The following is a 14,414-nucleotide window of genomic DNA, read 5'->3' as shown; positions in this document are numbered from 1 at the left end:
GCTGTGCAGCGATGCTCCCCATCCAACCTGACAGATCTTAAGAGGATCTGCAGAGAAGAATGGGAGAAGCTCCGCAAATACAGGTGAGCCAAGCTTGTAGCATCATACCCAAGAAGACCTGAGGCTGTAATCGCTGCCAAAGGTGCTTCAACAAAGTACTGAGTAAAGGGTCTAATATTTCAGTCATTTATTTTTAATACATTTGCAAACATTTCTAAAAAACAGTTTTTGCTTTGTCATTATGGGGTATTGTGTGTAGAAAAAACAAACAAATTTTAGCAATCTTAGAATAAGGCTGTAACATAACAAAATGTGGAAAAAGTCAAGGGGTGCAAAGTATATTACCAGCGATATCAGTACTGAAATGAAGGTGAAGCACCAAGCGGACACAAACCTGATGGTTTTTATCAGGACCATTCCGCTCTGAATCTGTGTGGGGGGATAGGAAGCAATTAGAAATTAATCACACACATGCGCGTGCATGCACAAACGCAGACACACATGCACACACACGAACACATGCACGCACACACACGCACACACGCACGCACACATGCACACACACACACACACACACACACATAGAAAAATACCTGTGCTCTCCATTGGAGAGTCAGCCCCTGTGTTCTCAACCTCTACTGGCTTTGACATCCTGATTTCTATGAGAACGAGAGAGAGAGACATAGAGAGAGAGAGAGAGAGAGAGAGAGAGAGAGAGAGAGAGCAAGAGAGAGACAGAGAGAGAGACATAGAGAGAGAGAGAGAGAGAGAGAGAGAGAGAGAGAGAGAGAGAGAGAGAGAGAGCAAGAGAGAGACAGAGAAATACAGAGGGAGAAACAGAGAGAGAGAGAGAGAGAGAGAGAGCAAGAGAAAGACAGAGAGTGAGACAGAGCAAGAGAGAGAGAGAGAGAGAGAGAGAGAGAGAGCAAGAGAGAGACAGAGAGAGAGACAGAGCAAGAAAGAGACAGAGAGAGAGAGAGAGACAGAGCAAGAGAGAGACAGAGAGAGAGAGAGAGAGAGAGAGAGAGAGAGAGGGCAAGAGAGAGACAGAGAAAGAGAGACAGAAAGAGAGAGGGAGGTAGAGACAGAAAGAGAGACAGAGGGAGAAAGAGAGAGCGGCAGAGACAAAGAGAGAGACAGAGAGAGAGAGAGAGAGAGAGAGAGGGGGGGGGGAAAGGAAAGAGACAGAGAGAGCAGATGATTAGGTTTAATGACTGGGAGTCAGCATGTTCAGGTTCAGCTGAAGCATTATACAGATAATCACATAGCAATAGAAAAAATGGAAGGTGCAAATGCTTTCGGTTGATGTTACGGGCGCTGAAATATGATGTCACAATGCAGTATTGGCTTTTGTATATGCGGTGATATGTTTTGCTGTGCAGCCTCCGTTCATTCTTTCCTATATGTACAGAGGTGTTTGTTGGGTCTAACAATAGGCCCTACAGAGGTTTGAGTGGGAACAGAACCCTACTAGACACCTCTATACTGATGTTACTCACTGTAGTGTCATCATTACACCACACCACACCCCGCTATACTACACCACAACACTTCCTCCTTCCTCTCCTCTCCTCTGCACTGTACAGACAGCCAGTCAGGGCTGGGACTGTCCCCATAGACAGAGAGTCGAGGGGTGTGGGGGGAGGGTGAGAGGGAGGGAAAGAGAGAGGAGGAACAGGGGGCGGAATGGGAGAGTGGGTTGGGGCAGCTAGAAAGATTTAATGAGATAGAGAGCGAGAGGTGAGGAGTACACAATTCACTGTAAATAAAATAAAAAGTGAATTATTTTATGTTAATTATTTTAAAGAAAGTTACCGTAACAGATGTTTCATTTGGCAGTTACTGTATTAACTACCGCTTATTTTGTGAGAAGCCACAATATCTACACAGACACTGGTCTTTGCTGACACACTCCCTCCCTCACACCAACTTCCCTTTTATGAAAACATGCAAATCAACCCAACGAACAACTAATTATATCTGCCACCTGCATTATTAAAAACATTCCTCTCTCTCTCCCCCTTCCTCACAGTTCTCTCTATCACTTCTCTCCCCTCTCTTTCTCTCTCTCTCTCTCTCTCTCTCTCTCTCTCTCCCTTCCTCACAGTTCTCTCTATCACTTCTCCCCCTCTTTCTCTCTCTCTCTCTCTCTCTCTCTCTGTTCCTCCCAGTTCTCTCTATCACTTCTCCCCCCTCTCTTCCTCTCTCTCTCTCGCTCTCCCTTCCCCACAGTTCTCTCTATCACTTCTCCCCCTCTCTCTCTCCCTTCCTCACAGTTCTCTCTATCACTTCTACTCCCCGCCCTCTCTCTCTCTCTCTCCCTTCCTCACAGTTCTCTCTATCACTTCTCCCCCCTCACTTCCTCTCTCTCTCTCTCCCTTCCTCACAGTTCTCTCTATCACTTCTGCCCCCTCTCTCTCTCTCTCCCTTCCTCACAGTTCTCTCTATCACTTCTCCCCCCTCTCTCTCTCTCCCTTCCTCACAGTTCTCTCTATCACTTCTCCCCCCTCTCTTCCTCTCTCTCTCTCCCTCCCTTCCTCACAGTTCTTTCTATCACTTCTCCCCCCTCTCTCTCTCTCTCTCTCTCTCCCTTCCTCATAGTTCTCTCTATCACTTCTCTCCCCTCTCTTTCTCTCTCTCGGTTCCAGTATAACGGATGAGTGCTCAGAGTAACATAAATGCTTGTTTTTTTTATTCTCAAAGATGACAAAATCCAGTTCCACTTTTTGAAGTCAACACAACTAAACTGTGAAAGGACAACACAAATTAACAAATACTGTCACGCCTTGGTCTTAGTATTGTGTGTTTTAGTTTATTAGTTAGTCAGACCAGGGTGTGACATGGGGTTATTATGTATTGTATTGGGGTTTGTAGTGTTTGGGATTGTATTGATTAGGGGTGTGTGTGTGGTTAATTAGGTTGGCTGCCTGAGGCGGTTCTCAATCAGAGTCAGGTGCTTCTCGTTGTCGCTGATTGGGAACCGTATTTAGGTAGCCTGGTTTCGCTTTGCATTTCGTGGGTGATTGTCCCTGTCTCTGTGTAGGTTGCACCAGTCAGGCTGTATTAGGTTTCGTTCTGTTTGTTGTTTTTTTGTATTTATTTAGTTATTCGTGTTAGTTCGTTCGTTTTGTTTTCTTTAAATAAACATGAGTAACTTACACGCTGCATTTCGGTCCGACTCTCCTTCAACAACAAAAGAACGCCGTTACAAATACAACCAACAGACTAAGTAAGCTACTATGTCCGTAACAGGTTATTATTTACAGTACCAGTCAAAAGTTTGATGTCTTCACTATTATTCTACAATGTAGAAAATAGTAAAAATAAAGAAAAACCCTTGAATGAGTAGGTGTCTAAAACTTATGACTGGAACTGTTTATGAGTAATGGCATAGCACAACAGAGACTTCCCTTGTTTGTCCTCTGGGCTATGGAGCAGGACCAGAGTATGTGAGTGGAGGGGAGCTGAGCGTGCCCAATTTAACTGGAGCCTGGAGCGAGATTCCCAAAGGCTGGAGTGTTGGCCTTCTAGCCCGCTCTAATTTAGCTTCAACAGTGCTCCAGTGGCGCTCACTTCAGGACCTCAGGGCCTGCCCGGCCCAGCATGCATTTGTCTGCTGCTATAGTCCCTTGCTTTAGCTACTGTCATGGAGTTTGCTAAATATTTTCATAAAGAAACTGATCAAACACACAGGTGCAAAATCAAGGTGACAAAGATGAGGACCAATAGCAAGAGAGGGAGTGTGGTGATGTAATGACCACAACAAAGAAGAGAGGGAGTGTGGTGATGTAATGACCACAACAAAGAAGAGAGGGAGTGTGGTGATGTAATGACCACAACAAAGAAGAGAGGGAGTGTGGTGATGTAATGACCACAACAAAGAAGAGAGGGAGTGTGGTGATGTAATGACCACAACAAAGAAGAGAGGGAGTGTGGTGATGTAATGACCACAACAAAGATGAGGACCAAGAGCAAGAGAGCGAGTGTGGTGATGTAATGACCACAACAAAGATGAGGACCAAGAGCAAGAGAGCGAGTGTGGAGATGTAATGACCACAACAAAGATGAGGACCAAGAGCAAGAGAGCGAGTGTGGAGATGTAATGACCACAACAAAGATGAGGACCAAGAGCAAGAGAACGAGTGTGGAGATGTAATGTCCACAACAAAGATGAGGACCAGGAGCAAGAGAGCGAGTGTGGAGATGTAATGACCACAACAAAGATGAGGACCAAGAGCAAGAGAGCGAGTGTGGAGATGTAATGACCACAACAAAGATGAGGACCAAGAGCAAGAGAGCGAGTGTGGAGATGTAATGTCCACAACAAAGATGAGAACCAAGAGCAAGAGAGCGAGTGTGGAGATGTAATGTCCACAACAAAGATGAGGACCAAGAGCAAGAGAGCGAGTGTGGAGATGTAATGTCCACAACTAAAGAATCATTGTGGAATCTGAAAAAAACTCCTATCCTGAAAGCATGATGCTGTACTTACTACGTTAAAAGAAAGCATGATGCTGTACTTACTACGTTAAAAGAAAGCATGATGGTTACTTACTACGTTAAAAGAAAGCGTGATGCTGTACTTACTACGTTAAAAGAAAGCATGATGGTTACTTACTACGTTAAAAGAAAGCGTGATGCTGTACTTACTACGTTAAAAGAAAGCATGATGGTTACTTACTATGTTAAAAGAAAGCATGATGCTGTACTTACTATGTTAAAAGAAAGCATGATGGTTACTTACTACGTTAAAAAAAAGCATGATGGTTACTTACTACGTTAAAATAAAGCATGATGGTTACTTACTACGTTAAAAGAAAGCATGATGCTGTACTTACTACGTTAAAAGAAAGCATGATGGTTACTTACTACGTTAAAAGAAAGCATGATGGTTACTTACTACGTTAAAAGAAAGCATGATGCTGTACTTACTACGTTAAAAGAAAGCATGATGCTGTACTTACTACGTTAAAAGAAAGCGTGATGGTTACTTACTACGTTAAAAGAAAGCATGATGGTTACTTACTACGTTAAAAGAAAGCATGATGGTTACTTACTACGTTAAAAGAAAGCATGATGCTGTACTTACTACGTTAAAAGAAAGCATGATGCTGTACTTACTATGGTAAAAGAAAGCATGATGGTTACTTACTACGTTAAAAGAAAGCATGATGGTTACTTACTACGTTAAAAGAAAGCATGATGGTTATTTACTACGTTAAAAGAAAGCATGATGGTTACTTACTACGTTAAAAGAAAGCATGATGGTTACTTACTACGTTAAAAGAAAGCATGATGGTTATTTACTACGTTAAAAGAAAGCATGATGGTTACTTACTACGTTAAAAGAAAGCATGATGGTTACTTACTACGTTAAAAGAAAGCATGATGGTTACTTACTATGTTAAAAGAAAGCATGATGCTGTACTTACTACGTTAAGAGAAAGCATGATGGTTACTTACTTCGTTAAAAGAAAGCATGATGGTTACTTACTATGTCAAAAGAAAGCATGATGCTGTACTTACTATGTTAAAAGAAAGCATGATGCTGTACTTACTACGTTAAAAGAAAGCATGATGCTGTACTTTACTACGTTAAAAGAAAGCGTGATGGTTAATTACTATGTTAAAAGAAAGCATGATGGTTACTTACTATGTTAAAAGAAAGCATGATGCTGTACTTACTATGTTAAAAGAAAGCGTGATGGTTACTTACTATGTTAAAAGAAAGCATGATGCTGTACTTACTATGTTAAAAGAAAGCATGATGGTTACTTACTATGTTAAAAGAAAGCGTGATGGTTACTTACGATGTTAAAAGAGAGCATGATGGTTACTTACTACGTTAAAAGAAAGCATGATGCTGTACTTACTACATTAAAAGAAAGCATGATGGTTACTTACTACGTTAAAAGAAAGCATGATGGTTACTTACTATGTTAAAAGAAAGCATGATGCTGTACTTACTACGATAAAAGAAAGCATGATGCTGTACTTACTACGTTAAAAGAAAGCATGATGCTGTACTTACTACGTTAAAAGAAAGCATGATGCTGTACTTACTACGTTAAAAGAAAGCATGATGCTCTACTTACTATGTTAAAAGAAAGCATGATGCTGTACTTACTACGTTAAAAGAAAGCATGATGCTGTACTTACTACGTTAAAAGAAAGCATGATGCTGTACTTACTACGTTAAAAGAAAGCATGATGCTGTACTTACTACGTTAAAAGAAAGCATGATGGTTACTTACAATGTTAAAAGAAAGCATGATGGTTACTTACTACGTTAAAAGAAAGCATGATGATGTACTTACTACGTTAAAAGAAAGCATGATGCTGTACTTACTACGTTAAAAGAAAGCATGATGGTTACTTACTACGTTAAAAGAAAGCATGATGGTTACTTACTATGTTAAAAGAAAGCATGATGGTTACTTACTATGTGAAAAGAAAGCATGACGCTGTACTTACTACGTTAAAAGAAAGCATGATGCTGTACTTACAACGTTAAAAGAAAGCAGGATGTTGTACTTACTACGTTAAAAGAAAGCATGATGGTTACTTACTACGTTAAAAGAAAGCATGATGCTGTACTTACTACGATAAAAGAAAGCATGATGGTTACTTACTACGTTAAAAGAAAGCATGAAGCTGTACTTAATACGTTAAAAGAAAGCATGATGGTTACTTACTATGTTAAAAGAAAGCATGACGCTGTACTTACTAAGTTAAAAGAAAGCATGATGCTGTACTTACTATGTTAAAAGAAAGCATGATGCTCTACTTACTACGTTAAAAGAAAGCATGATGCTGTACTTACTACGTTAAAAGAAAGCATGATGCTGTACTTACTATGTTAAAAGAAAGCATGATGCTGTACATACTACGTTAAAAGAAAGCATGATGCTGTACTTACTATGTTAAAAGAAAGCATGATGGTTACTTACTATGTTAAAAGAAAGCATGATGGTTACTTACTATGTTAAAAGATAGCATGATGCTCTACTTACTATGTTAAAAGAAAGCATGATGCTGTACTTACTACGTTAAAAGAAAGCATGATGCTGTACTTACTACGTTAAAAGAAAGCATGATGCTGTACTTACTATGTTAAAAGAAAGCATGATGGTTACTTACTATGTTAAAATAAAGCATGATGGTTACTTACTATGTTAAAAGAAAGCATGATGCTGTACTTACTATGTTAAAAGAAAGCATGATGCTCTACTTACTACGTTAAAAGAAAGCATGATGCTGTACTTACTACGTTAAAAGAAAGCATGATGCTGTACTTACTATGTTAAAAGAAAGCATGATGCTGTACTTACTACGTTAAAAGAAAGCATGATGCTGTACTTACTACGTTAAAAGAAAGCATGATGCTGTACTTACTACGTTAAAAGAAAGCGTGATGGTTAATTACTATGTTAAAAGAAAGCATGATGCTGTACTTACTATGTTAAAAGAAAGCATGATGGTTAATTACTATGTCAAAAGAAAGCATGATGCTGTACTTACTATGTTAAAAGAAAGCATGATGCTGTACTTACTACGTTAAAAGAAAGCATGATGCTGTACTTTACTTCGTTAAAAGAAAGCGTGATGGTTAATTACTATGTTAAAAGAAAGCATGATGCTGTACTTACTATGTTAAAAGAAAGCATGATGGTTACTTACTATGTTAAAAGAAAGCATGATGCTGTACTTACTATGTTAAAAGAAAGCATGATGGTTACTTACTATGTTAAAAGAAAGCATGATGGTTACTTACGATGTTAAAAGAGAGCATGATGGTTACTTACTACGTTAAAAGAAAGCATGATGCTGTACTTTACTACGTTAAAAGAAAGTGTGATGGTTAATTACTATGTTAAAAGAAAGCATGATGGTTACTTACTATGTTAAAAGAAAGCATGATGCTGTACTTACTATGTTAAAAGAAAGCATGATGGTAACTTACTATGTTAAAAGAAAGCATGATGGTGTACTTACTACGTTAAAAGAAAGCATGATGCTGTACTTACTATGTTAAAAGAAAGCATGATTGTGTACTTACTACGTTTAAAGAAAGCATGATGCTGTACTTACTACGTTAAAAGAAAGCATGATGCTCTACTTACTATGTTAAAAGAAAGCATGATGCTGTACTTACTACGTTAAAGAAAGCATGATGCTGTACTTACTACGTTAAAAGTAAGCATGATGGTTACTTACAATGTTAAAGGAAAGCATGTTGGTTACTTACTACGTTAAAAGAAAGCATGATGATGTACTTACTACGTTAAAAGAAAGCATGATGGTTACTTACTACGTTAAAAGAAAGCATGATGATGTACTTACTACGTTAAAAGAAAGCATGATGGTTACTTACTACGTTAAAAGAAAGCATGATGCTGTACTTACTACGTTAAAAGAAAGCATGATGCTGTACTTTACTACGTTAAAAGAAAGCGTGATGGTTAATTACTATGTTAAAAGAAAGCATGATGGTTACTTACTATGTTAAAAGAAAGCATGATGCTGTACTTACTATGTTAAAAGAAAGCATGATGGTTACTTACTATGTTAAAAGAAAGCATGATGGTTACTTACTATGTTAAAAGAAAGCATGATGCTGTACTTACTACGTTAAAAGAAAGCATGATGCTGTACTTACTACGTTAAAAGAAAGCATGATGGTTACTTACTACGTTAAAAGAAAGCATGATGCTGTACTTACTATGTTAAAAGAAAGCATGATGGTTTCTTAATATGTTAAAAGAAAGCATGATGGTTACTTACTATGTTAAAAGAAAGCATGATGCTGTACTTACTACGTTAAAAGAAAGCATGATGCTGTACTTACTACGTTAAAAGAAAGCATGATGCTGTACTTACTATGTTAAAAGAAAGCATGATGGTTACTTACTACGTTAAAAGAAAGCATGATGCTGTACTTACTACGATAAAAGAAAGCATGATGGTTACTTACTATGTTAAAAGAAAGCATGATGCTGTACTTACTACGATAAAAGAAAGCATGATGGTTACTTACTATGTTAAAAGAAAGCATGATGGTTACTTACTATGTTAAAAGAAAGCATGATGCTGTACTTACTATGTTAAAAGAAAGCATGATGGTTACTTACTACGTTAAAAGAAAGCATGATGGTTACTTACTATGTTAAAAGAAAGCATGATGGTTACTTACTATGTTAAAAGAAAGCATGATGCTGTACTTACTACGTTAAAAGAAAGCATGATGCTGTACTTACTATGTTATAAGAAAGCATGATGGTTACTTACTACGTTAAAAGAAAGCATGATGCTGTACTTACTACGTTAAAAGAAAGCATGATGCTGTACTTACTATGTTAAAAGAAAGCATGATGGTTACTTACTACGTTAAAAGAAAGCATGATGCTGTACTTACTACGATAAAAGAAAGCATGATGGTTACTTACTACGTTAAAAGAAAGCATGATGCTGTACTTACTATGTTAAAAGAAAGCATGATGCTGTACTTACTACGTTAAAAGAAAGCATGATGCTGTACTTACTATGTTATAAGAAAGCATGATGGTTACTTACTACGTTAAAAGAAAGCATGATGCTGTACTTACTACGTTAAAAGAAAGCATGATGCTGTACTTACTATGTTAAAAGAAAGCATGATGGTTACTTACTACGTTAAAAGAAAGCATGATGCTGTACTTACTACGATAAAAGAAAGCATGATGGTTACTTACTACGTTAAAAGAAAGCATGATGCTGTACTTACTATGTTAAAAGAAAGCATGATGCTGTACTTACTACGTTAAAAGAAAGCATGATGCTGTACTTTACTACGTTAAAAGAAAGCGTGATGGTTAATTACTATGTTAAAAGAAAGCATGATGGTTACTTACTATGTTAAAAGAAAGCATGATGCTGTACTTACTATGTTAAAAGAAAGCTTGATGGTTACTTACTATGTTAAAAGAAAGCATGATGGTTACTTACTATGTTAAAAGAAAGCGTGATGGTTACTTACAATGTTAAAAGAAAGCATGATGGTTACTTACTATGTTAAAAGAGAGCATGATGGTTACTTACTACGTTAAAAGAAAGCATGATGGTTACTTACTATGTCAAAAGAAAGCGTGATGGTTACTTACTACGTTAAAAGAAAGCATGATGGTTACTTACTAAGTTAAAAGAAAGCATGATGGTTACTTACTACGTTAAAAGAAAGCATGATGGTTACTTACTATGTTAAAAGAAAGCATGATGCTGTACTTACTACGTTAAAAGAAAGCATGATGCTGTACTTTACTACGTTAAAAGAAAGCATGATGGTTACTTACTATGTTAAAAGAAAGCATGATGGTTACTTACTATGTTAAAAGAAAGAATGATGGTGTACTTACTACGTTAAAAGAAAGCATGATGCTCTACTTACTATGTTAAAAGAAAGCATGATGCTGTACTTACTACATTAAAAGAAAGCATGATGCTCTACTTACTATGTTAAAAGAAAGCATGATGCTGTACTTACTACGTTAAAAGAAAGCATGATGCTGTACTTGCTACGTTAAAAGAAAGCATGATGCTCTACTTACTACGTTAAAAGAAAGCATGATGCTGTACTTACTACGTTAAAAGAAAGAATGATGCTGTACTTACTATGTTAAAAGAAAGCATGATGCTGTACTTACTACGTTAAAAGAAAGCATGATGCTGTACTTTACTACGTTAAAAGAAAGTGTGATGGTTAATTACTATGTTAAAAGAAAGCATGATGGTTACTTACTATGTTAAAAGAAAGCATGATGCTGTACTTACTATGTTAAAAGAAAGCATGATGGTTACTTACTATGTTAAAAGAAAGCATGATGCTGTACTTACTATGTTAAAAGAAAGCATGATGGTTACTTACTATGTTAAAAGAGAGCATGATGGTTACTTACTACGTTAAAAGAAAGCATGATGCTGTACTTACTACGTTAAAAGAAAGCATGATGGTTACTTACTACGTTAAAAGAAAGCATGATGGTTACTTACTATGTTAAAAGAAAGCATGATGCTGTACTTACTACGTTAAAAGAAAGCGTGATGGTTAATTACTATGTTAAAAGAAAGCATGATGGTTACTTACTATGTTAAAAGAAAGCATTATGTTTACTTACTATGTTAAAAGAAAGAATGATGGTGTACTTACTACGTTAAAAGAAAGCATGATGCTGTTCTTACTATGTTAAAAGAAAGCATGATGGTTACTTAAAAACGTTTAAAGAAAGCATGATGCTGTACTTACTACGTTAAAAGAAAGCATGATGCTCTACTTACTATGTTAAAAGAAAGCATGATGCTGTACTTACTACGTTAAAAGAAAGCATGATACTGTACTTACTACGTTAAAAGAAAGCATGATGCTGTACTTACTACGTTAAAAGAAAGCATGATGCTGTACTTACTACGTTAAAAGAAAGCATGATGGTTACTTACAATGTTAAAGGAAAGCATGATGGTTACTTACTACGTTAAAAGAAAGCATGATGATGTACTTACTACGTTAAAAGAAAGCATGATGGTTACTTACTACGTTAAAAGAAAGCATGATGGTTACTTACTACGTTAAAAGAAAGCATGATGCTGTACTTACTATGTTAAAAGAAAGCATGATGGTTACTTAATATGTTAAAAGAAAGCATGATGGTTACTTACTATGTTAAAAGAAAGCATGATGCTGTACTTACTACGTTAAAAGAAAGCATGATGATGTACTTACTACGGTAAAAGAAAGCATGATGGTTACTTACTATGTTAAAAGAAAGCATGATGCTGTACTTACTATGTTAAAAGAAAGCATGATGGTTACTTACTACGTTAAAAGAAAGCATGATGGTTACTTACTATGTTAAAAGAAAGCATGATAGTTACTTACTATGTTAAAAGAAAGCATGATGCTGTACTTACTACGTTAAAAGAAAGCATGATGCTGTACTTACTATGTTAAAAGAAAGCATGATGCTGTACTTACTACGTTAAAAGAAAGCATGATGCTGTACTTTACTACGTTAAAAGAAAGTGTGATGGTTAATTACTATGTTAAAAGAAAGCATGATGGTTACTTACTATGTTAAAAGAAAGCATGATGCTGTACTTACTATGTTAAAAGAAAGCATGATGGTTACTTACTATGTTAAAAGAAAGCATGATGCTGTACTTACTATGTTAAAAGAAAGCATGATGGTTACTTACTATGTTAAAAGAGAGCATGATGGTTACTTACTACGTTAAAAGAAAGCATGATGCTGTACTTACTACGTTAAAAGAAAGCATGATGGTTACTTACTACGTTAAAAGAAAGCATGATGGTTACTTACTATGTTAAAAGAAAGCATGATGCTGTACTTACTACGTTAAAAGAAAGCGTGATGGTTAATTACTATGTTAAAAGAAAGCATGATGGTTACTTACTATGTTAAAAGAAAGCATTATGTTTACTTACTATGTTAAAAGAAAGAATGATGGTGTACTTACTACGTTAAAAGAAAGCATGATGCTGTTCTTACTATGTTAAAAGAAAGCATGATGGTTACTTAAAAACGTTTAAAGAAAGCATGATGCTGTACTTACTACGTTAAAAGAAAGCATGATGCTCTACTTACTATGTTAAAAGAAAGCATGATGCTGTACTTACTACGTTAAAAGAAAGCATGATACTGTACTTACTACGTTAAAAGAAAGCATGATGCTGTACTTACTACGTTAAAAGAAAGCATGATGCTGTACTTACTACGTTAAAAGAAAGCATGATGGTTACTTACAATGTTAAAGGAAAGCATGATGGTTACTTACTACGTTAAAAGAAAGCATGATGATGTACTTACTACGTTAAAAGAAAGCATGATGGTTACTTACTACGTTAAAAGAAAGCATGATGGTTACTTACTACGTTAAAAGAAAGCATGATGCTGTACTTACTATGTTAAAAGAAAGCATGATGGTTACTTAATATGTTAAAAGAAAGCATGATGGTTACTTACTATGTTAAAAGAAAGCATGATGCTGTACTTACTACGTTAAAAGAAAGCATGATGATGTACTTACTACGTTAAAAGAAAGCATGATGGTTACTTACTATGTTAAAAGAAAGCATGATGCTGTACTTACTACGATAAAAGAAAGCATGATGGTTACTTACTATGTTAAAAGAAAGCATGATGGTTACTTACTATGTTAAAAGAAAGCATGATGCTGTACTTACTATGTTAAAAGAAAGCATGATGGTTACTTACTACGTTAAAAGAAAGCATGATGGTTACTTACTATGTTAAAAGAAAGCATGATAGTTACTTACTATGTTAAAAGAAAGCATGATGCTGTACTTACTATGTTAAAAGAAAGCATGATGGTTACTTACTATGTTAAAAGAGAGCATGATGGTTACTTACTACGTTAAAAGAAAGCATGATGCTGTACTTACTACGTTAAAAGAAAGCATGATGGTTACTTACTACGTTAAAAGAAAGCATGATGGTTACTTACTATGTTAAAAGAAAGCATGATGCTGTACTTACTACGTTAAAAGAAAGCGTGATGGTTAATTACTATGTTAAAAGAAAGCATGATGGTTACTTACTATGTTAAAAGAAAGCATTATGTTTACTTACTATGTTAAAAGAAAGAATGATGGTGTACTTACTACGTTAAAAGAAAGCATGATGCTGTACTTTACTACGTTAAAAGAAAGTGTGATGGTTAATTACTATGTTAAAAGAAAGCATGATGGTTACTTACTATGTTAAAAGAAAGCATGATGCTGTACTTACTATGTTAAAAGAAAGCATGATGGTAACTTACTATGTTAAAAGAAAGCATGATGGTGTACTTACTACGTTAAAAGAAAGCATGATGCTGTACTTACTATGTTAAAAGAAAGCATGATTGTGTACTTACTACGTTTAAAGAAAGCATGATGCTGTACTTACTACGTTAAAAGAAAGCATGATGCTCTACTTACTATGTTAAAAGAAAGCATGATGCTGTACTTACTACGTTAAAAGAAAGCATGATGCTGTACTTACTACGTTAAAAGTAAGCATGATGGTTACTTACAATGTTAAAGGAAAGCATGATGGTTACTTACTACGTTAAAAGAAAGCATGATGATGTACTTACTACGTTAAAAGAAAGCATGATGGTTACTTACTACGTTAAAAGAAAGCATGATGATGTACTTACTACGTTAAAAGAAAGCATGATGGTTACTTACTACGTTAAAAGAAAGCATGATGCTGTACTTACTACGTTAAAAGAAAGCATGATGCTGTACTTTACTACGTTAAAAGAAAGCGTGATGGTTAATTACTATGTTAAAAGAAAGCATGATGGTTACTTACTATGTTAAAAGAAAGCATGATGCTGTACTTACTATGTTAAAAGAA

At 35.9% G+C, this 14,414-nt stretch overlaps 1 protein-coding gene across 3 annotated transcripts in view; it reads right to left on the bottom strand.

Moving 5' to 3' along the window:
- pou2f2b (POU class 2 homeobox 2b) overlaps positions 1-14,414 on the bottom strand; it is a 117,361-nt gene that overhangs the window by 18,420 nt on the left and 84,527 nt on the right. For all 3 annotated transcript variants that reach the window (XM_064947757.1, XM_064947758.1, XM_064947760.1), the window contains 2 exons: positions 594-659; positions 395-429 (listed from right to left, as the gene is read on the bottom strand). In XM_064947757.1, the coding sequence (XP_064803829.1) occupies positions 395-429; positions 594-659 (101 nt within the window). The remainder of the gene's footprint in view (positions 1-394; positions 430-593; positions 660-14,414) is intronic.

Source organism: Oncorhynchus masou, chromosome 30 (assembly GCF_036934945.1).
Source record: "Oncorhynchus masou masou isolate Uvic2021 chromosome 30, UVic_Omas_1.1, whole genome shotgun sequence".
Taxonomy (NCBI): Eukaryota; Metazoa; Chordata; class Actinopteri; order Salmoniformes; family Salmonidae; genus Oncorhynchus; species Oncorhynchus masou.
The sequence above is the reverse complement of the archived record's forward strand: the minus strand, read 5'-3'. Positions and strand labels throughout refer to the sequence as shown.